Source organism: Pecten maximus, unplaced genomic scaffold (assembly GCF_902652985.1).
Source record: "Pecten maximus unplaced genomic scaffold, xPecMax1.1, whole genome shotgun sequence".
In the NCBI taxonomy this organism is placed as follows: domain Eukaryota; kingdom Metazoa; phylum Mollusca; class Bivalvia; order Pectinida; family Pectinidae; genus Pecten; species Pecten maximus.
In genome coordinates, this window is record NW_022979175.1 from 11,741 (window position 1) to 35,000 (window position 23,260).

At 36.6% G+C, this 23,260-nt stretch overlaps 2 protein-coding genes and 1 long non-coding RNA gene across 5 annotated transcripts in view; all 3 read left to right on the forward strand.

The window, feature by feature from the left end:
* The first annotated feature begins 15,253 nt into the window (after positions 1-15,253).
* LOC117318295 (vicilin-like seed storage protein At2g18540) lies at positions 15,254-21,353 on the forward strand. 3 transcript variants are annotated; one of them, XM_033873291.1, is made up of 4 exons: positions 15,254-15,733; positions 15,849-15,923; positions 16,261-16,287; positions 16,479-21,353. In XM_033873291.1, the coding sequence occupies exon 4, from the start codon at positions 16,958-16,960 to the stop codon at positions 20,774-20,776; it is 3,819 nt and encodes a 1,272-aa protein (XP_033729182.1). In that variant the 5' UTR covers positions 15,254-15,733; positions 15,849-15,923; positions 16,261-16,287; positions 16,479-16,957; the 3' UTR covers positions 20,777-21,353. The 3 variants fall into 3 exon arrangements, with proteins under 3 accessions (XP_033729182.1, XP_033729183.1, XP_033729184.1); XM_033873292.1 differs by having other exon boundaries at positions 15,849-15,912; XM_033873293.1 differs by having other exon boundaries at positions 16,479-18,058.
* Positions 21,354-21,789: 436 nt separating this feature from the next.
* On the forward strand, positions 21,790-22,519 carry LOC117318296. Its single transcript, XM_033873295.1, has 2 exons — positions 21,790-22,179; positions 22,320-22,519. The coding sequence occupies exons 1-2, from the start codon at positions 21,877-21,879 to the stop codon at positions 22,503-22,505; spliced, it is 489 nt and encodes a 162-aa protein (XP_033729186.1). The 5' UTR covers positions 21,790-21,876; the 3' UTR covers positions 22,506-22,519.
* A 647-nt stretch (positions 22,520-23,166) lies between these two features.
* Positions 23,167-23,260, forward strand: part of LOC117318297 — a 1,151-nt gene continuing 1,057 nt past the window's right edge. Inside the window, exon 1 of the long non-coding RNA XR_004530328.1 lies at positions 23,167-23,260. This exon is cut by the window's right edge and continues 161 nt beyond it. This is a non-coding gene — a long non-coding RNA (uncharacterized LOC117318297).

The window sequence follows — 23,260 nt, forward strand, 5'->3', positions numbered from 1 at the left end:
CAGTTACTGGTTTAGAATGAGAAAATGTGGCAGGTGGGCAGATTATTTTGAGCTTCTGAAGAGTATAAAATATTCCGACTGCAGCAATGAAAATTGGTGTAAACATAAGTTTTTACATCAAAACTAAATTTGAAATAGCTTGAAACATTAACCTGTGTGGATTTGATATCAATCCAAGTGTCATTACCTTGGAGTAATCCGAGACAGAACGATTTCTGACCAACATTCTGCATCTCAGTATGGATTATTGGGGAACCAAATGCCCAGATAATTCATTAGAGTACAACAAGAATCCTCATGAAATAAATATTCAAACTCAATCATATTCTTTAGTATTTCAACATATTTTATTGTCAACACAACAAGTATAAATTTACATTGAATATCATACAGAATTGGTGTTGGCAAAAGGGATTGGACAACAGGCTCGGCCTATATTAGTCCTTTCCTATAAATTTCCAGTTTAGTGAACATGAAGTAGGAAAAGTCAATAATTGATATATATAAACAAAGAAAACACATTCTCACTCGCTCTCACACTACTATGTACTCATGATATATTTTTAAGTTGATTTAACCTTTATATTAACAAATGAGTATATATAGACATAAATATTACTTATAATTTTTAAAGCGTTTACTTTTTTTTCAGGTAAGAACTAGTGTTGAAAAGTATGATTCTGTTTAAATCAGTTGACGAGTCACTGATACCATATAAAAGAACTTGAAGATTAATATATCCTAGAAGGTTATAAACTTCTTTAGTAAATATGTCATTCCAAAGTTAGGGGATAGTTTTTGGTTTAACTGGACTCTGATGAAGGAAAATTGGAAGTATTAAATTAGATGGTCATTGGACAAACTTAATTTTGATTATTTCTTGTCTGAAAGTTTAAGACACCGATATCTTACTATGAAACTGCATATGATGCTTTATGTAAAGATTTGTTACCTACTCATGATTGATTTGGAATGCTTGTCAATCTTCCAACTGGTCTTCAGAATGGCCATATACATATAATTTGAAGTTGCATACACTGTACATATCACATTCACACTCTAATATATAATAAACAAGGGCCCAATGGGCCCAAATCGCTCACCTGCAATGCAGTGATCTTTTCATATATGGATCCTGCAGTTATTTGAAAGCATGCTACAGGACCAATATAATGTCTCTCTGCACTTTGGCTTTTCACTAAAAGTCATTTAAAGATTTAAGTATACTTGATACGACGTGACCTTGAATGAAGGTCAAGGTCATTCATTTGAAAAAAACTTGGTAGCCCTTTACCCCAGCATGCTACAGGCCAAATATTAGGTATCTGGGACTCTTGGCTATTCGGAAGAAGTCGTTTAAAGATTTCAGTCTTTGCAATTCTTGTGACCTTGAATGAAAATCAAGGTCACTCATTTGAACAAACTTGGTAGCCCTTTACCTCAGCATGCTACAGACCCAATATCAACTCCCTGGGACTCTTGGTTATTGAGAAGAAGTCGTTTAAAGAATTTAGCCTTTTTGATTCCTGTGACCTTGAATGCAGGTCAATGTCATTCATTTGAACAAACTTGGTAGCCCTTCACCCCAGCATGCTACAGACCCAATATCGAGTCCCTTGGTCTTTTGTTTATTGAGAAGAAGTCGTTTAAAGATTTAAGCCTTTTTGACTCCTGTGACCTTGAATGAAGGTCAAGGTCATTCATTTGAACAAACTTGATAGCCCTTTACCCCAGCATGCTACAGACCCAATATCACTCCCTGGGACTCTTGGTTATTGAGAAGAAGTCGTTTAAAGATTTTAGCCTTTTTGACTCCTGTGACCTTGAATGAAAATCAAGGTCATTCATTTGAACAAACTTGGGAGCCCTTCACCCCAGCATGCTACAGGCCAAATATTAGGTCTCTGGGACTCTTGGTTATTGGGAAGAAGTCGTTTAAAGATTTCAGTCTTTTTGACTCCTGTGACCTTGAATGAAATTCAAGGTCATTCCTTTGAACAAACTTGGTAGCCCTTTACCTCAGCATGCTACAGACCCAATATCAACTCCCTGGGAGTCTTGGTTATTGAGAAGAAGTCGTTTAAAGATTTTAGCCTTTTTGATTCCTGTGACCTTGAATGCAGGTCAAGGTCATTCATTTGAACAAACTTGGTAGCCCTTCACCCCAGCATGCTACAGACCCAATATCGAGTCCCTTGGTCTTTTGGCTATTAGAAGAAGTCGTTTAATTTTTTTAGCATATTTGACCCCTGTGACCTTGAATGAAAGTCAAGGTCACTCATTTGAACAAACTTGGTAGCCCTTTACCCTAGCATGCTACAGACCCAATATCAACTCCCTGGGACTCTTGGTTATTGAGAAGAAGTCGTTTAAAGATTTTAGCCTTTTTGACTCCTATGATCTTGAATGAAGGTCAACATTATTCATTTGAACAAACTTGGGAGCCCTTCACCCCAGCATGCTACAGGCCAAATATTAGGTCTCTTGGACTCTTGGTTATTGGGAAGAAGTCGTTTAAAGATTTCAGTCGTTTTGACTCCTGTGACCTTGAATGAAAATCAAGGTCATTCATTTGAACAAACTTGGTAGCCCTTTACCTCAGCATGCTACAGACCCAATATCAACTCCCTGGGACTCTTGGTTATTGAGAAGAAGTCATTTAAAGATTTTAGCCTTTTTGATTCCTGTGACCTTGAATGCAGGTCAAGGTCATTCATTTGAACAAACTTGGTAGCCCTTCACCCCAGCATGCTACAGACCCAATATCAAGTCCCTTGGTCTTTTGGCTATTTAGAAGAAGTCGTTTAATTTTTTTTTTAGCATATTTGACCCCTGTGACCTTGAATGAAAGTCAAGGTCACTCATTTGAACAAACTTGGTAGCCCTTCACCCTAGCATGCTACAGACCCAATATCAACTCCCTGGGACTCTTGGTTATTGAGAAGAAGTCCCCCCCCCCCCAAGTTGTAAAAGTTATAATCTTACATTGATAAGGCAGTTTTACACTTAAGGTAAAACAAAGTTCTTGGAGTTTAAGTTCAGACAATTTTTAATTTGACCCAAAGTATCATTATTAATTACCGCTTTTTCGCCTCAATTTCATTACATGTAGGCACAGACACTCATATAATCTTCATTCGGACCGAGACTTCATCAACAGAAATTGTACATGTTTCTGTTGCCCTAAAGAAGGACTGCAACTTTAAATGATTGTCTTATGAAAAGACTGATCTTTTCTCTACTTTTGCTTCAAAATCCAAGATGATTTCCTGTCAGCCATGTTGATTCCTAGACAAAACTCAAAATTGAATCAACTGTTAACTGATACAGTTTGAAAATGATAATATTTATGAAGAAATAGTGATAACAAACTGACAAAATCCAATATTGCCATCTGTCGGCCATTTTGCACCCCATCCCCCTTCAGTCTCAAAACTATAGTATATGGTTCAACTAGGTGCCAAAGGGAACCTACATAATCATTATCAAGATTAAGAAATATAATTCAGTACTTCTGGATAGTGATAACAAACTTCAAACGTAAAAATCCAAGATGGCCACCTGTCAGCCATTTTGTTTTCAATATATACTTGAGGAGCTTGTTATATTAAGAAACAAGATATACAACTGATAAGGTTTTAAATCTACACGTATAATAACAGGTATAGGTTCTAGTGTTTGTCCGAATTCCCAAATAGGTGTTATGTGGATTCATTTTTCCTAATTTGATCCTAGACTCAGATTACCAAAATCCTCTGAAAAGAAATGTAACTGTCAATCACATCTTGAGGTGACTAAATGGCAAAACTACCAAGCATCAACTTATCAATCAATGACAATGTTTTATTATAATAGCATTCAGCCTAATATTGTCTGTATATCTGGATCACTTGATGACATCGAGATGTATATATATGGGACAGTGGTGGCCGAGTGGTAAAGGTATCCCGAAACTTTATCACTGGCCCTCAACTTCTGGGTCCAGAGTTTGAATCCAATGTGGCTGTTGGCTGAAGTGTGGTAAACACGCTCTAATGTGTCAGTCTTTTAAATCAGTATAAAAGTTGATTATCAGGGGACCTAAGGTTTGCATATGTTGGATTTGTTCCTGGTCAGCTTGAACTTTTCAGCTGTTGGTAAACTGATCGGACACTTGTGGAGTAGAGCATCTGTTTGTACATGTACTATCCTTAAAATTGGACACCTGGATGTCAGACTTGTGTGCTTCCATCTGTAGCTTGGTTGGATAAACTAAAATGTATAAAATACACATCTGAGGAAGGGTTATAATTAAGTTGAAACATTCATTTCTCATAACAATGATTACCTGGTACTGAATATGTAATTTTCATCGTCATAATTTAAGCTGCTGCAAAGTGAATTTAGCAACACTGGACATTTACCTAATCAGCAGAAAACACAAAAAAGACTTGCAATTTGTCACACATACATTTTAACTTACTGCTAAACTTGATTTTGATGGCATAAAACTTCACATATATCCAGAAATCAACCATAATCATGCATAATTCAAGTGTGGACATTTTGCTTTGAAAATTGCTGTGTTTATTGTCCTAATAACAGCAAGAGTAACATTGTAGTAGTTGGTGAATAGCACTGAATACCTCATCTAATAACATACTGGATGCCTGTAATACATGTCAATTACATACTATCTGGGATCAAGAGCGTTTGAATTAGGGGTTGATTGTTTTGCCTAACCATAAGTTATAATAACAGCACAGACCAGTCCGTCTCTCAGCTTGACTTTCCAAGAAACACAAACTGCCATGGGTAGGGAATGTTAAACTATGCACCTCTGACTTTTAAACTGAGTGGCCACTGAACTATAAGCCATGCTCAACTATAAAGCCCCCTACCTAGTCTCATAACAAAAAGAATAAATTGATCTGTCAAAAAGCACTGGCTCTTCTCCCTTGCATTAGAGAATAAGAACAATACTTATTTTCAAGGATTGCATTAATATCATTTGAAGAAAAAATTAAATTGTACAAAGTAAGATACATCTACAATCGTTCGAAATATTTTTTTGTAAACTGGGTAGCTAGAGATTTCCACAAAATCTTCAACTGCAGTATTTAATTTCCATGGATGCCAGTGACTGTAGTATGTTTTTTAAGTGCATGGCTTCAATTCGGGAGAAAAGTCTTCTCATCCTACTTTTTTTCATAGTGACAAATACAAAATTGTAATCTAAGTTTAATTTATTTGTTGTTCCAAGAAATTGATTTAATGAATGAATGGTCATTCAGTTCCTGTAAAATAATCACAGGATTTTCTTTTTTCATAATTAAGTTATAATAATTTAAAGAAACAAACAAAATTATATATATATATGTATGATGCATAGCAATTGCAATTACCTGTTTATACAATGTTTTAGATTCTAAAACCTATTTCATTATAAATATATTAATCACTATGCAAGTAAAGAGACAGAGTAGACTTCCCTGTTAGGGCTATTCGCAACCCTTAGAAAACTCTGGCTTTGCTTCATGTACATTGTACAGTTTTTTTGTTTTTTTTTTGGAATAGACATATTCTAGTATCTTTCAAATTATGTAAGCCATAAAACTCACTATCAGTTAAATAGCTATTATTATACATATGTATATTTTAATATTTTATTTTATTAATCTTTATTTATTCTGTGTCTGTGTATGTCTTTTACTGTTGGAAATGTACATGTACATGTTAAAAAAAAATACCTGCACCACTGGAGTGTTGTGAAACATACATTATTACATACTGTACACATACTTCCACATTACATGTAAACACACTTTTGTAGATCTGCCATAGTACATGTACATGTACATTCCAATGTGATTAAAATACATTATCATAAGTATTATATCTACAACAGGTGATATCCAAGGACAAAATGTTAAAAGGAAATAACAGGTTACTGTACCTTTGCAATGCCTATGATACTGACATCTCCTGCACTGTGTTTCACGGCTCTGTCGATGTCCACGCCTTTGAATTTGCCAACATCACTCGCTCTTTTGACTGAACCATCCTTTGTATAAACGACAGTTTACTGGGGTAGCGTAATAATGCCCTCTTCTCTATTCTGTTAATTGTTTGACAACTACAGTAGAGTTAGTCAGTTACAGCTGACTCCGGTGCATTGGAAGACCCGAAATTAGAATATCATCAATAATATCAGCCTTCTTCTTTGAGAGTCGTAGAGTAGACATATTAACTTTATAAGTGTTTACAAAACGATACGATAGTGACGTGGCCCTGTGATCTAATCCGTATTCTGTGGCGAGTGATTTTTCAAACCTTCGCGGCTCGCCATATTGTTTACAAGCGGGTTGCCTTCCGGAAGTGTTTATGCGCAGGTGCGAAAATAACCACGAAAAGGTCTATAGCTTCCTTGTGACCTTGTAGAAAATTGTCATCCTGAAAATGAAAATATGCATCGAGCAAACGGAAATTTATATAAACTAATTCAAATTTTAACTGTGAATAAGCAGAGACATATATAGTATATATCATTATGTCTCTGGAATACTGGTTGAACCTGAAAATAGACAGAAAAAGAAAGAATATAGATTTCTAAACCATATTAGGTGCCTATCGCATCTAAATTAAATGGTCACACTCTATAATATCTTATTTCCGTTTTAAACAACCATCTTGTGATTTTTATAATAAATGTACAGTGTATGTACTATTTATTATGGTTGCTACGATAGCGTAGCAATCTTAAATAGTGTGCTGTTAGGCACACTGGTTGGATGGGGAGAGGCCAAATCCTAACACTCCGTAACTCTGTCGCGCTCGTCACTTCAGCTACACAACTTCTGATGACGTCATCTACTTTTGTTTCCGGTCTAAATGAAAATAATGCTGTGTGGTGCAGTGCAGAATCGGAGGTAATTATTCATATCTGAATTCATTATCTAGCATACTATATAAACTATCCGTTGAGAACAAAGTTTAAATAAATTAAGCTATCTAAATGTAATTACACGAAGAAAGACTTATAATCATCTTACAGTCCTAACTGATACATGTACATGGGCTACACGTGCACGTTCACGATCGGTTCACCTAATGAGTGACCTGTGGGGAATGAGTGTCCTGTGAGAGTTTTTTCACGCCCCGCAATTCGTGAAGTAATATTTTTAAATATTTTTTCTGTATCATACAGATGAACGTCGAACCCATTACCATGCCAAATTTCACTTGGATTGGACGTGTGCATATGATGCATTTTTTACGACAAAGTTACGGTGCAGCGCACATGCGAGTGTCCTGTGAGGTTTTTTCACGCCCCGCAATTCGTTAATTGACATTTTCGAAATAAAAGGAACACGGATTATCCTGTTACATTGAATACAATAAAAAATACTTCCATTGATTACGGTCTTTGGTGCGACAATTACGTCCATGGCCCGTATCTTTAGATCAACACAGCATGGGGCTGTATTGAATAGTCGCCTGTCACGGGTAAAAAAAAACCGGCATTTTTGTGCGCGACATTTTTTATCGGGCCTATCCATCTTCTACCTTATTTTACAGGACGATTTAAGTACACCCATGCATAAAATATAAATATATAACATTTCCTGACGGATTAGCCACAAAATGTTAAAACTACTGTCCAGTGAAATAGCTATACCGCTATCTTTTATATTTAATTATTCTTTGTCTTCCTCTATATATCCTGACAATTGGAAAATTGCGCATGTCATGCCTATTTTTAAGGCTAATGACGCAAGCATTGTCTCCAACTACAGACCTATCTCACTGCTAAGTTGTATAGGTAAACTATTTGAGCGTGTAGTACATAAACATATTTATAATTTCTTAATCGAAAATGACCTTATTTATAAATATCAGTCCGGGTTTCTACCAAACCATTCCACAACACATCAACTTATCGAGTTATATCATTCAATAATTACATCATTAGAAAATTATGAGCATTCGATTTTAATTTTTTGTGATTTTTCAAAGGCCTTTGACCGTGTGTGGCACAAAGGTCTTCTACATAAACTTAACAATTATGGTATCTCAGGACCTCTTCTAAGATGGATAACTAGTTATCTGTCGAACAGAAAACAATCAGTTTTTATTAATGATTCTATATCTTCGCGTAAGACTATAAATGCTGGTGTCCCTCAAGGATCAGTTCTAGGTCCACTTTTCTTCCTTCTTTATATAAACGATATTTCATGTGAACTTTCTTCCCTATCTAGACTCTTTGCAGATGATACCTCTCTTTCTTATTCGTCCCATGACTTAAACACTATTGAAGCAGACGCAAACGCAGATCTTATTAAACTTGAAGTCTGGTCTAAAGAATGGCTTATGTCCTTTAATCCTACTAAAACTGAGGCCCTGGTTATCTCAAATAGGCAACTTCCATTTATCCCATCTTTAACAATCAACAATACCCCAATTCAAATCACTAACCAACATAAACACTTAGGTGTCGTTTTTTCTAATGATTGTAAATGGAATATCCATGTTGAATATATGGTTAAAAAAGTTTATAAATATATAGCCACACTTCGTAAATTAAAACTTATCCTAAATAGGAATACATTAGAAAAAATGTATCTTACTTATATTCGACCTCTACTCGAATATGCCTGCGAAGTATGGGACAACTGTGGTACAACAAATTTATTGCTATTGGAAAAAATAAATTTAGAAGCTGCGAGAATAGTTACAGGGCTGCCCATATTCACAAAAAAAGATTTCTTATATCAAGAAACCGGCTGGTTACCCCTTGCGAAGAGAAGGGATGCTCGGAAACTGTCTTTATTCTATTCTATAGTTAATAATTTGTCACCTACTTTTCTCGTCGACTTATTGCCAATGTATATTGGAAATATAATTCCATACAATTTGCGAAATGCACATCTTTTGAGAGAACAACACTTTCGTTTACAACTTTCAAACAATTCTTTCTTTCCCTCTACGTCAAAACTCTGGAACGACTTGAATATCACTATTAGAAACTCGCCTTCTCTAAGTTCTTTTAAGTCAAATGTAAAGAAATCTATGACAGCAAACAATATATTATATAGTAAGCATTTTATAAACTATGGACCTAGGAATTTAAATATTATCCACAGTCGACTGAGAAATCGAGCTAGCACACTAAACTATGATCTTTTTAGAGCTAATCTCGTAGATTCACCCGAGTGTCAATGTGGGCATCCCTGTGAAGATTGCTATCATTTTTTCCTTATCTGTCCTTTGTATGCCAATTTAAGAAGAACACTTATTACTGAAATATCATGGTACGGTCCTGCCAACATCGATGTTCTTTGTAAAGGTGATCCTAATATTTCACCAAATGACAATGTAAAAATCGCCAAAGCTGTGCAAAACTTCCTGAGAAGGTCGGGTAGATTCGACTAGCTGCCGTTTCTTACTCCCCCTCCCTTTTTCCTCTCCTTTTCTTAATCTTATTAGTTCATAAACTTGCTTCAAAAGTGTCCTATCTATCCGTACTTTATATATAGTGTAAGGACAACAATGGATCAATTGAATCCATCTAAAAATGTAGGTTGTATTTCTGGTCCTTCCGGATCCAAACGGCACTTGAGAAACGTAGTTAACTGGAAGAGCGGACGGAACCAGGAGAAAGCCACTTACGCACGGGATGTGATGAACATTTGAAACAGCTGACAGATTGGAAAGTGAATAGTGTAACAAGTGTCGTCTGTGTCGGGAAGGATCGGAAACACAATCTCAGTTCATTAATTTACTTGTTGCAAGCTATACAAAACTATTGTCACCCCCCCTCTCTCTCTCTCCTCCTGCCTGTCTCTCATTCTCTCTCTCTTTTTCCATCCCTAATAAAATATAACCTTTTTTTTTATTTTTAAGAAAGACAATTCATAAATCATCTTTTGTTTATCATATTGTTGAATATTTGTACATATCATCATGTGACCACTGTATATTATCATATGTCATTTATGCGGGAAAGGTCATCAATAAGTTGGCAAAACTTACCGACCAATCCCTTTGTCATTTTATGTCAATAAAATATGTTTAAACTAAACTAAACTAAAATATAAAGACTTTGATTCATTAAAGATATAGAATTATCACAAAATAAGAATCTATTCATATTTCCTGGCATATTTAATCTGGGGAATTGATTTAAACTGGATATTTAAATAACGTTGAGAAAATTTCCATATATGGTAGCACAGCTACCTAGTCTTATCAATTTAAATCTGTTGATTTTTAAACGAACATTAATGTTCGGTTATTGCCATCAAGAACTGGACTGAGAAATATGACCATATTTGGTAGCCACATTCACCAATACGCCATCTACTGTCTGTTTCAATGAAATATGGCTGCCCCCATTGCCTTACGCTTCAAATAATTTACTTGCAAAAACATCTTCGTTTTATGTAGTAGTTTTACCGAAAATGTTGAAATGTATTCAGTAGATGTTTTCAAGATGCATACGATTTGAGAAATGCATAACGCTAGCGAAATGTGAAGACTAAATGAACCTGAACTTTACGAATAACTCCAGGTCAATATATTTATGTAAACAAATATTGCGCAGGCGCATTCGTCTCCGGATGTTTAGAAAGTTTTGCTCTTCCGTGTTCATTCCAAAACGGCTGACATTATAGCATCGGTCTGCAAATATGTCCGCGATTTACTTAAATGTGTATTATATATATTCTAGAATGTAACATCATTATCAACTAGATGAATATTTCTATAATTTAGAGAAAGAAATATATCAATAACGGCATACGAGACGATACATTGTATCATACTATAGGTTACTGTACTGCGTACAGTACATGTTTGCGAGAAAGGTAGATACTAGGTGGCATTTGTGGTCAGGGTGACTGGTCATAGCGTTAACATTGTCATCGATTTCCATATTCCATTTTCCTTTGACGAAAACGACCAATAAATCAAATGCAAATGATAATAACTTGTTTGCCATGTGCACGGGATTGGTTGCTGTAGGCGATACTTGGAACGTATTTACTGTTGCAAGGGAGGTAACTGCAAGATTACGGAAATCAAACGTTAAACCAATTTGATTGGTCGATTCTTCCATGACTTTGGCAGGGGGTTTACAATCGAAGTGACAGATAACTACGGCAATATATTCAGATGATATCAACAATAACACTTTTAGATACGTGTGGTCGGCAGTTGTCATGTTTAAAATGAACAATTATATAGCTTGTTTTTATTTCGGCAAAGTCGAGAATATTTACTGAAACGGACCACAGGTGAAGCAGACTTGGAAATACCGAAACGAAGAAAAATGGGGCTCAATTATAATATAAATTGGCATTATTTTCAGAGAATTGACCCACATATATGTTTTTCAATGCCTAATTGTATCATATGTAAAATATTAGAGGTTTACGAATTTTAAATTAATTTTTCATTTGCGAATCGCGGCCCGATTGTCGTTAGAGTTGAATTACCGAAATGGCCGATAGTGGACCCAAATCGATATTTTTACGAGATAATGGACCCAATATAGGATCTATTAATCTTTGGTGTGTGTATAGAGACCATATGCTTTTTTTTCCTTTACCTGGAAGTATTTTGAAAGAATTTGCAAAATACCGAATTCACGATCAAATTTTCGATTGTGACGAACTACTGAGACGGTGTTAAGTTCATGTTAAGTCAATCTGATTGAAATCAGCTGTTACATATGTACACATGGCTACGTTTACTATGCAATACGCCTACGTATTTTTTTTTCAAAGACGGAAAACGGAAATCCAGATTATCTAAAAACAAATGCAAAAAGACTTGTGATATTCACTTAATTTAACATTCAGCCATTAATTGTTATTTGTAGTTTTATAACTTCTGAAATAGTGTGATCGATTCTCTATATAATATTGCTGTGGAACTTGTGTTATTTTTCAAACAAATTCATTTTGATAATTTTTTAATTTAGAACGTTCATCAAGTCATGTTCAAGACTTGAAATTCTCGCTACACCATACTTCAAACACAGTAATCAATGAATTGATAAATTGAAAATTGAAGTCAAGCAAATGAGTTAATATTTACCTAAATAATTTTTCAATATACAACACATGTTCAGATGGCTATTTGTGCCATGCTGTTACAAGATTTCAGTTATAATTCTAAAATTGAATTAGTATGTAAATATATGTTATACTGTCAATATCCACAAAGCGAGTGTAGTCTACTGTACTCGGTCATGCCGTAGATAGCGGTACATATACGTACTGCTTACATCTCGTGCTTACTTGTGTGAACTATAAATCAATAACAAAAATGGTTCATATATTTCTATATGACTTCACAAATTATGCGGTGTCTGAAGATCTGAATGAAGTGAATAAACGATGTATTAAATTATTTTTATGAAATATTCAAGTCATAGATCATTCTTTTTTTAAAAGTACTGATTTCAGGTCCATTTTGGTAATTCAACTATAACGGCTATTAAAATACTTCTCGTTTTTTTGTTAAAGCTGGAAAACGGAAATCCGGATTATCTAAAAACAAATGCAAAAAGACTTGTGATATTCACTTAATTTGATATTCAGCCGTTAATTATTATTTGTAGTTTTATAACTTTTGATATATTGTGATTGATTCTCTATATAATATTGCTGTGGAACTTGTTATTTTTCAACAAATTCATTTTAATAATTTGTTAATTTAAAATTTTCATCAAGTCATGATCAGGACTTGAAATTCTCACTACACCATACTTCAAACACGGAGTAATCAATGAATTGATAAACTGAAAATTTACCTTAAATAATTTTTCAATATACAACACATGTTCAGATGACTATTTGTGCCATGCTGTTACAAGATTTCAGTTACAATTCTAAAATTGAATTAGTATGTAAATATATGTTATCCTGTCAATATCCACAAAGCGAGTGTAGTTTACTGTACTCAAAGTCATGCCAGTAGATAGCGGTACATATACTTACTGCTTACATCTAGGGCTTACTTGTGTGAATAAATCAATAACAAAATGGTTCATATATTTCTATATATGACTTCACAAATTATGTGGTGTCTGAAGATCTGAATGAAGTGAATAAACGATGTATTACATTATTTTTATGAAATATTCAAGTCATAGATCATTCTCTTAAAAATATTGATTTCAAGTCCATTTTGGTAATTTTACTATGACGGCAATCAGGCCTAGAATGGCGAATAAGCCCCTAATATTTTACATATGATTAATTTTGACATTGGAGAACATAAAATTGTGTCCATTCTCTAAGCACTGGTAGAATGTACAGAATAGAGCTTCATAAATATATTCTCAAAATTACTAATTACCCCGGTAAATATAACATTTTACATAAACCTCCCATGACTGATGGTGGACTTAAACTTGCAAATCTCCTGTGTCATTCCAATTTTGATATGTGTAAATATATACACGTACTGTATATATATATATATATATATAGTTATAGAAATGGAATGCTTCACAGTTTGCATACAGTTATGGAATCTTATAACACCCCCAAAAATGTTCTCACCACATAAAGGTGTGATTTGAGCAATTACATTGCTGAATTGTGTGGTTCAGTATGATTGGATGATCAATATTGGAAAAGGACAATAAATAGGGAATGTGTCGTCCCATCGAATGGACTGTAATCTTTGTGATCAGGTTTGAAGTTGAAAATGAATCTTCAAGTTTTCTTTTCCTGTTTGCTGAATTATTCGATGAAGATAGTCTTTATCTGGTTGTTATTCTTTATCACATTGTTTACCATCCTGTAATTATACCATAAGTTTATCTTCTCATATACAGATTTATTAACATCAAATGATTCCTGAACAAAAGGAGTCAAGTTTTTTGTTTTGAAGTACCATAAATGCTTGAGTACAGTTTCAATAGGATACATTCCTAATTCGGGCCTTGATTAGCAGCTCTGGTTTTGGTTTTCAGTAATTCTTTATGTGTGTTTCATCATATTAAGTTGAAATACAACTATGTATGCCAAACTAACGATGGAACTAGCCTAAATTTAGTTCATATTAGAAGTTGGCATCAATAAGGTCACAGAGTCCTGGCTGTATTATAACTGATGATGCCCTCCCGAAAGAAAGAAGACATATTTTATTTTCATCGATCCGAGATAGATCAACAAACTTCCAATTTCAATTAGGACCTTACAGAAACATGCATGTGTACAATCAAATCAGAACAGCTGCAAACATTTCAAATTATTTGCAATTAATTCCTAAACCGATATCAGTAAATTTATCAACTTAAAACTAAGAAGATTACTGATTTTGCATTAAACAATAATGTTCGTTTACAGTACTTCCAGTACTTTGATTTTTTTATTATTTCGTTTGTGTGTAAAAATGTCTTCTTAGTAGTATAGAGAGGTGTATTTGACGCCGTGTTTAAGAATAGATCACCACCCGTGTTTAAAAATAGACCGGGGCGGTGTATTGGACCACCGCTACCCGATCGCCAGTCATAGATATCGGGGTGTAGATATGAAGAGATAGCATCGGACATCCATAATGGGTCGTTCTCCCTCTGGGGATATCGATATAGATAAAACCACCTTAATAACCTCGGTGTATTACGCACTTTTCTAGGACCGTGGTGTGGTGTAGGTAGATATAGATAAAACCATCCGAAACCTGATGATATGGTTAATCAATTCTCGTGACACGAATGACGGACGTTATCGAACATTTTTAATATCACCATAGATACATTCCGAGAAAATCAGATATTAGATGCATTTGAGTGTGTCAATGTATGTTACAGTTGTAGATTAAAATATAGATAGTGGTATAGACATGAGACATGTGTTCAAATATAGGTATTGCAACCGAACAAATAAACCTTCGTGACAGTTAATTTGAGACCGGATATACATATGTTTATAGGGAGGCAGCAGATCTGTGTTTGGCTTTTTATTTCATTATTATTTACCGTCACATGGACATTTTAACTTTACATGTCAGGGTATCGGGCCGACCATCACTCCGCCATTGAAACGTTCTTTTCTAAGAACGCCGATGTGGCGCAGCGGTATAGGCTGCCGATATATCTGGCGTAGATCGTGAGTTCGATACCCGGTCAGGGCACGACTCAAAAAGTTGACTTTCTTCGTCATTTGTATTTCTAAGCTTTATATATGTATATTTATTTATATGTATATAATATATATCCCTCCTTGCTTTACCAATAAATATATGTACGCAACAGAAATGGAACTTGTATAGCTGCAGGACCTATATGTGTACGACACCTGACGTTACATTATCTGACATATACATCTATGTCAAGTACACAATCAGGCGTGAAAATCAGACAATTTCCACCCGGCTATTCCTTATCAACTAAATGGCTACTTAATGTCAGTCTCACATCTAGTATTTAAGTGAGCATAAACTACAAGTGAAATCATTCGGTCTCTGCACATCTCAGACACCTACAAGTCAGAAGTTTGCTATACTGTCTTTTTTTTTGTTAGACTTTGCTTGGTAAAACATGAATAGTAGTAGTGATTACGATTCTGAAACTCTAAAGGAGCTCGCAAGGATAGAGGAGCAAGCAAGAGTTAAACATCTTTTAAAGAAAAAAGCTGAGAAGATACGAGAGGAAAGGGAAGCCGCCCTTAAAAGACGGGAAGAAACCATAAAAAGGCGGGCACAGGAGCAAGCAAAGAAGCGAGAGGAGGTATTGGAGGTAAGTTTAGTTTTTATTACAATTATCTTTAATATGTAAATTGTGTAACCCCCCTTTCCCTTTTCATGCGTATAAAGCCGTTATCCCCTTTTTTTTTTTTTTTTTTTAATAATAGGATCGTAGAGAGCTTGAAGAGTTAAGAAAAGAAATAGAAGAGTTAAATAGGTTGGCGACAGAGGGTAAGTTTGACGTAAGTACATGATAAAATCAATTATATTTTCGTTCACTTTTACTTTATCGATTAAAGAGTTTGAACATAAGGAAATTATAAACATAAGAATGAATACTAGAAAATTGATTATATGGTCACTACCGGATGCAGCGCAATCCACTTCCGGTCTTTTGTTTTTTCTCGAATTTTGAGAACTCGCTTAACCTTAGTGTGTCAGTGCAGTATATATGTAAAGACAATACTTTGCACTGATATTTGTTTTTTTTTTTTTTTTTTTTTTTTGCAACCTAGAACCGTTTCAGACGCCCCTTTAAACATATAATTTATTATATTTTCTATCCTTTATTTTTCTTAGAAAGAAGAGGCAGACCCAAACAAAGAGGTAAGTTTCAAATGTACTTAATTAAAAGCTTTCTATGATCAATGAAGCAAAATGTATGTATATTTTTGTCAAAGTTTAAATGTCGTAATATTAATGAGTAATATAGAAACTGAATGAAGTGATTTTATTTATTTATTTATTCATGAATAGACTTAATCTTATGTATATATATATATATATTTTTTTATCAGGAAGAAGATCGGAATGTACAGGGAACGAAAGGGGTGAGTTTTATATACACGAAATATCATGTTTCTCTATAAGATAGAAATATGCATTTAAATAGCATGATATTTGTTTACGCGTCAAATCTAATTATTTCTTCTTCTTCTTCTTCTTCTTACTTTCCCACCACGCAGAAGGGAGGTGTAAGAAACAGAAAAGGGGGGAAATATGTACTGCTCCGGAGGCAGAAGAAGGTAGCACGCGTGATACCGTTAGGGACACAAGTAATAGAAATCGATTAAGTACTGTTTTAGACGAAACCGCTGGGCCTTCTTCAGATTCGCATGGAAACATAAACCATTGTAAATTTTGCGGCAGTCAATTTGAAAATGAGCACTATCTAAAAGAACATTTGGAAAGAAAACATTTAAAAACAGAACAAGACAGCGACGACGAGGATGAGGCATATCTAAACTTAAAAAGAAAATACAAGAAAATCATTAACATGGGTCACCGCAGGGGGAACGTTCAGGATCACTATAACTTTCCCGTCGAACATCTTTCAATAGAGGCACTAGAAAATCAGATGTTACACATTTTCAGGCAACAGTCAAACACATTCAAAGTTAATTTGTCCTTTGGGTTCGCGTTAACAGATATTGAAGGAAGTATGAGGTACTTTTACCCACACAACAATGAAACTGTTCTTGACCAACCAATGTTGATATCTGAATTGAGAGACGTTCGACGATTGATTGACAGACTGAGGGAGACTGATTTGCTGGCGACTGTTTTCAGTCAGAGACCTTCGACGAAATGGCGGGTATACCGCGTAACAAATGTCCGCTGGACAGTGACGCGCACCAGTTTTCCTTTAGGGGCGCAAGTGACTTTGCCAGATTTCATTAAAAACTTGAATTCCGTAATCAACCTGACGCATGATCGAAACACGGGTCGCCCTTTTACTGACAACTTGTGCATTTTTCGCTGCCTTGCGTATGATAGAGTCCGCGATACAAAAAATATAGAACGAACTACACATAAGTTATTTCGAGATTACACGGAGGACAAGTTCAGCTCGGAAACATACCCGGGCACCCCTCTCTCGGAAATCGGAAATATAGAAAAGCATTTCTCCGTCAATATCAACGTGTACAGACTGAGCGAAACTGGTGACGTCACGTTCGTTTGGCGCAGCACAGAACGTTATCAACATACAATTAGTTTAAATCAATTTGAAAACCATTTGAGTTTTATCAAATCATTGTCTGTTTACAGTAAAAAGTATAGGTGTCGTTCCTGTGATAAAATGTTTACATCCGCTTACTCACTCCGTCGTCATGAGAAAACATGCGAGAACGCAACCAAATTTGTATTTCCAGGTGGATACCACTCCATCATTCCGACAATACACGAAAACTTGGAAAGTTTTGGCTTTACTGTAGAAAATGATGATAGATTTTATTCTTATTTTATCACTTTCGATTTCGAGTCAATGCTTAGGAGGAGTGACACATATTTGCATGAGCACATTCCTGTTTCGTGTAGCGTTTGCTCCAACGTACCCGGTTACGAGAGCCCACACTGTATTGTAGACGAGAACAGTCCTGACGCTTTAGTAGAAAAGTTTGTAAACTACCTGACTGAAATTCAATGCATGGCCGCTGAACGAACGAGAGAACGGTTCAACGATATACTTGAGAGGATGGACGAGGAAATAGTTGATAGCGACGACGTCGGCGACGATGACGACGACGAAACACCTACAGACAGACATAGACACAATCAGTTGTTTAAGTTACGGGACGATTTGAATAGATACATTGACCAGATTCCTGTGATAGGTTTTAATTCTGCAAAATACGACATCAATTTGATAAAAACAAAATTAGTCAAACATCTAAATCTGATGGAGGACAAGGCCAGTTTTGTTGTGAAGAAATGTAATCAGTACATGTGCATCTCTAGTGAAAGATTTCGATTTATAGACATTAGCAATTTTTTAGCAGCTGGTAGTTCCTATGATCAATTTATCAAGGCATATCATCCGGGGGAAATGAGAAAGGGGTATTTCTGTTATGAGTTTTTAGATTCACCCGAAAAGCTCAATTATCCTCGGCTGCCTCCATACGATTCTTTTTACACTGAATTAAAACAATGTAATGTTTTAGAAGAAGAACTCAACGCGTATAATGCCCTTTTGATTGACGGGTTTAATCACAGCGAGGCGTGCAAACAAATGAACATTCATCAGAAACCGTTATCCGGCGAAGAGAAGTACGAGGAGCTGGAATTGGTATGGGCGCGCGAAAAAATGTCCACGTTTCGCGATTATTTAATTTATTATAACAATTTAGACGTAGAACCATTCAGGGACGCGGTGCAAAGATTACTCGACTATTACATCGGCGACGGTGTTGATGTATTTAAGACATGCATTTCAGTTCCGGGTGTAGCGCGACAACTACTGTTTCGATCGATGGAAGGTACCGCGCACTTCGCGCTATTTCGCGACGAGGATCGGGATATTCACGAAAAGATACAACGCGGTATCGTCGGCGGTCCGTCAACCGTGTTTAGACGTTACCACGAAAAGGGGGTGACGCGTATTAGAGACGGGGACAAAACGTGCGAGTGCTTTCTGGGTCTCGATGCCAACGCGCTTTACTTGGACAGCATTTCAAAGCCAATGCCCACTGGTTACTATGCAGTGAGACGCGAAGAAACGCGATTTGCACTCGAACGTAAAGACAAATATTTAAAAGCTATCAAGTGGCTTGACTTCGTCGCCGTCTCCGAAAATCGCGACATACAACACGTGCTCAACCGAGGTCGCGAGCATCGCATAGGGCCATACCGAGTGGATGGTTTCGATTCCGGCACCAACACCGTGTTTGAATTCGACGGGTGTTATTACCATTCACATCACTGCATTAAAAATCTCGACCCCGAGCTGCGGAAGAAACGCGAAGCGCGAAGCGAGAAACGGGAGCGCTATATAAAGGAGAGGGGTTACAACATCCGAAGAATTTGGGAATGCGAGTTTGACAAAATGGCGCGAATAAATGACCGACTGCGCGAGCACTGCGAAACTTACAAGCGCGAAACGGAACGATTAAAACACATGACCATGGATCAAATCTTGGATTTCGTGCGCGCGGAAAAGTTGTTCGGTACGATAGAGGTCGATTTAGCCGTTCCGCCGCACATGAAAGACATATTTAGCGAAATGTCGCCAATATTTGCTAACGCGCACGTACCGTACGAATGTATTGGCGAATACACACAAGACATCGGTGAACGTATAGGTGTATCCAAAAAACCGCGAAGACTCCTCATCGGCGGTATGAGTGCCAGAAATATATTAATAGCGACTCCGCTCTTGAAATGGTACTTGGAACACGGGCTGACGGTCTCGCGCGTACACACCGTTATCGAGTACCAGCCCCGGGCGTGTTTCAAAACGTTTACCGAAGAAATCAGCGATGCACGACGCGCGGGTGACAGAGACCCCTCTCTGGCGATTGTGGCAGAAACGTGTAAGCTAAAAGGAAACGCATCCTACGGTTCAATGCTCATGCGCAAGGATCGGCACTCCAATATAAAATATTTAAATTCGGAGGATAAGTTATTCCAGGCCGTTAACGATAAACACTTTAGGAAACTCGTCGAACTCGGTGACGGACAGTACGAAATCGAAACTGCTAAAACTCGTGTAAAAATGGACATACCTATTCAAATAGGCTTTTTCATTCTTCAGTATGCGAAACTCCGCATGTTGTCGTTCTATTACGACTGTTTGGATTTATACTGGGATCGGCGTGATTTCGAACTCATAGCCATGGATACGGATAGCTATTACTTGGCCCTGTCCGGTACCGACCTTGAAGCGCTGGTACGTAGCAACATGACGGCGGAATTCGAGACCGTAAAGTACGATTGGTTTCCGGATGACAGAACACCGGAATCCAAAGCTCATACGCGACGAACTCCGGGGCTGATGAAAGAAGAGATGAGGGGGGACGTTATGGTTTCGCTTTGTTCAAAATCGTATTGTGTGCAACAAATTTCGGCTTCCGGTAAAAAATCTAGCAAAATTAGCTGTAAAGGTATAAACAAAAGACAGTTGAGACATCCCATTGAATTATATAAAGATGTTCTCTTCAATAAGGAGGTACGCTCGAAGGTGAATCGAGGTTTTAGGGTGATTAATAATCAGATTGTAACTTACACACAGGAAAAGTGTGGTTTCACAAGTTTCTATCCAAAACGTAAAGTTTTGGAGGATGGAATCCGCACGGAACCCTTAGATTTAGTACTGTAATTTATATATCATAGGGTTATATGTTTCAGCGAACTCCCGGGACCTTGGTACTGTAATTTACATGTCATAGGGTTATTCTCTTTATATGTTTCAGCGAACTCCCGGGTCCCTGTTTAATTCGTCCCTGAAAACTTTAGAAGAGTACACCCATAGGTTAAGCCTCATGATTATGGCGGCAATACACACATTTCTTTACAATCACGAATATTATTTCCTTCAGTTTAATGACCGTGTCTCTGAAGACTGTTATGAAGGCAGGATGGCCGTAGAAGAGTTACACAATGTGACCTATCCAAAGTCGCTTGCATTATTTAGATACGCATATCCAAAATATTGTGATATCATGTTAACTTTAAATAAAACCTTCCATTGTAACCTTATAGAATTCAGATACGATAATCTTCAGTACTTGGTTGATGTTTATGGCTTTCATATTCCTGAATCTGACAGAAGGCTCATCGGTTTACTTAGAAGACTTGCAACACAATTTAGCGGCAGTAGACTGCACGAGGCAATGTATGAACGTCACGAAAGGAGGGAATCATTGGAATGTTATTATGGTTCTGTAAGTGAAGACGATGACGGCAACGAAAACGATGATTCTTACGAGGTACATAATCCTTATGTACTTATAGATCACGACAGAATGCCATATTCTTCACTTACCGACCATTTTAATGAACAAATGAACAGGAAATAGATTATATGATTGCAGTTGAGCAAGAGAAAAAGAAAGTATATTAATTTATGTTTGGTTTATTTCATTTTTTTTTTTTTTTTTTTTTTTTTTTACAATTTTTTTTTTTTTTATTCAAGAACGGGGCAGGTTTGGGGGGGGGGAGATTAAATGTGTAGGTTTAGTGTGTAAATAACCATTAAAAGTAGAATGTTGTTTGCTATAGTTAATCAGTTTTAATATTATTAAATCTTATTAAAGGGTGATGGTATGAAGGTGAGGATATTTGTGTGTGTGTGTGTGTGTGTGTGTGTTGATAGGTGGACGATGGTCGGCGACGAGTCCAACTGCGATTTAGGGATGACAGGCTCAACGGTGACAGAGGACGGTCCCCTAACCGAGAGACTTCAGAGGTCAAATCACCATGGGGCTTAGCAGCATCTTAGTGGTTTTTTGGCTGGGCATGGTTTTCGCCGAAGCAACTGTCCCCTTTCCCTGGGGATGTAAGCCTCAGAGACAGCAAATGGTATGTCCGAGGAGGGTAAATGCCATCCCAGATGTCGCGTTCGATCCCGAAATCAAGCGCATCATTTTCCAACACGTGGTGGAATTCAACTTAACATACGCAGGACACCTGGAGTACCTAGAAATAAGGAAAACTCCCCTGGGATGCGACTCCTTCTCCTCTTGGCCAATACGTGTGTTTGTGAACAGGGAAACTTGCAACGTGAGTATTGTATTAACAAATCTAAAAAAGTTCAGGAACAAATCAACTTTTTTTTTTTTTTTTTTTTTTTATTACATATTACTGGTATAGTTTATCCGCTGCGCCACGGTCTACATGTAGTGTCTTTCCTCTATATACAGAACGTCACAGAATCGACGACTTCTTCCACTAACCAGAGCACCACAGCCCCGAGATCTACACCATCGAGGATCCCGAGTCCTAGCTGCGATAACGTAGCTCTGGACGACGGACGGATAATTTTTGACAGATGGTCGTCGTCAGAGCTACGATTCCCTCCCATTGCTCGTAATGTAGCAAAACAGTGAACCTCGAAAATGCTACAAATAGTGGATATCGTTTAACTTTGGAGTAATAGTTCGTATAATTAAACATTTCTAATACAATTTTGCAATGTATTAGCCTACCGTCTAATCTAGAAATCTTTAATTCGCATATTCTGATATCATACTGCTCGGAGTTGTCTCCGTGATCCGCCATGATACTTCTCGAAGAACTCTCGCGAGGATTCTAACCCAAATATGGAACCCGTGATCCATATATGGATGAAGCTACTATGATAAATAAATACATAATCAGAGATATTTAACCACTCTTTTGTAACTCTTGTGAAGAAAGCGAATCTTACTTTGCGTAATTAAATAATTTCAGAATGAATTGACCTTCCTTACCGAGATATATTACTCCGAATCTGTTTTTCTGTTGAAATCTCGCGGGAAACCTCATTAGCATCAATTTATTTTGATTTCCTTATAAGGAAATTGACCTTTACACTTGTATCAAAGATGGCGGTATGTTTGAACTGATATCTCCGTGTGTCTTGCTCGTTTTGGATTTTACTATTTATTGTCAAACATTTGAAGTAATGTGCAGGTTTGTTGCTTGAATATTCATAATAGATACCAGAATCATCAATTTACATGTGTTTTTTTTTATCCGAGAAAAATTTTACCACTGCTAATACTGCCCGATGTGAATCACATCGGGGCTTGCTACACTATCGGCAATGGGAGGGAGTTCATACCCTGCCGGAGAGCAGTGTAGGCAGGGTATGAATATTCGT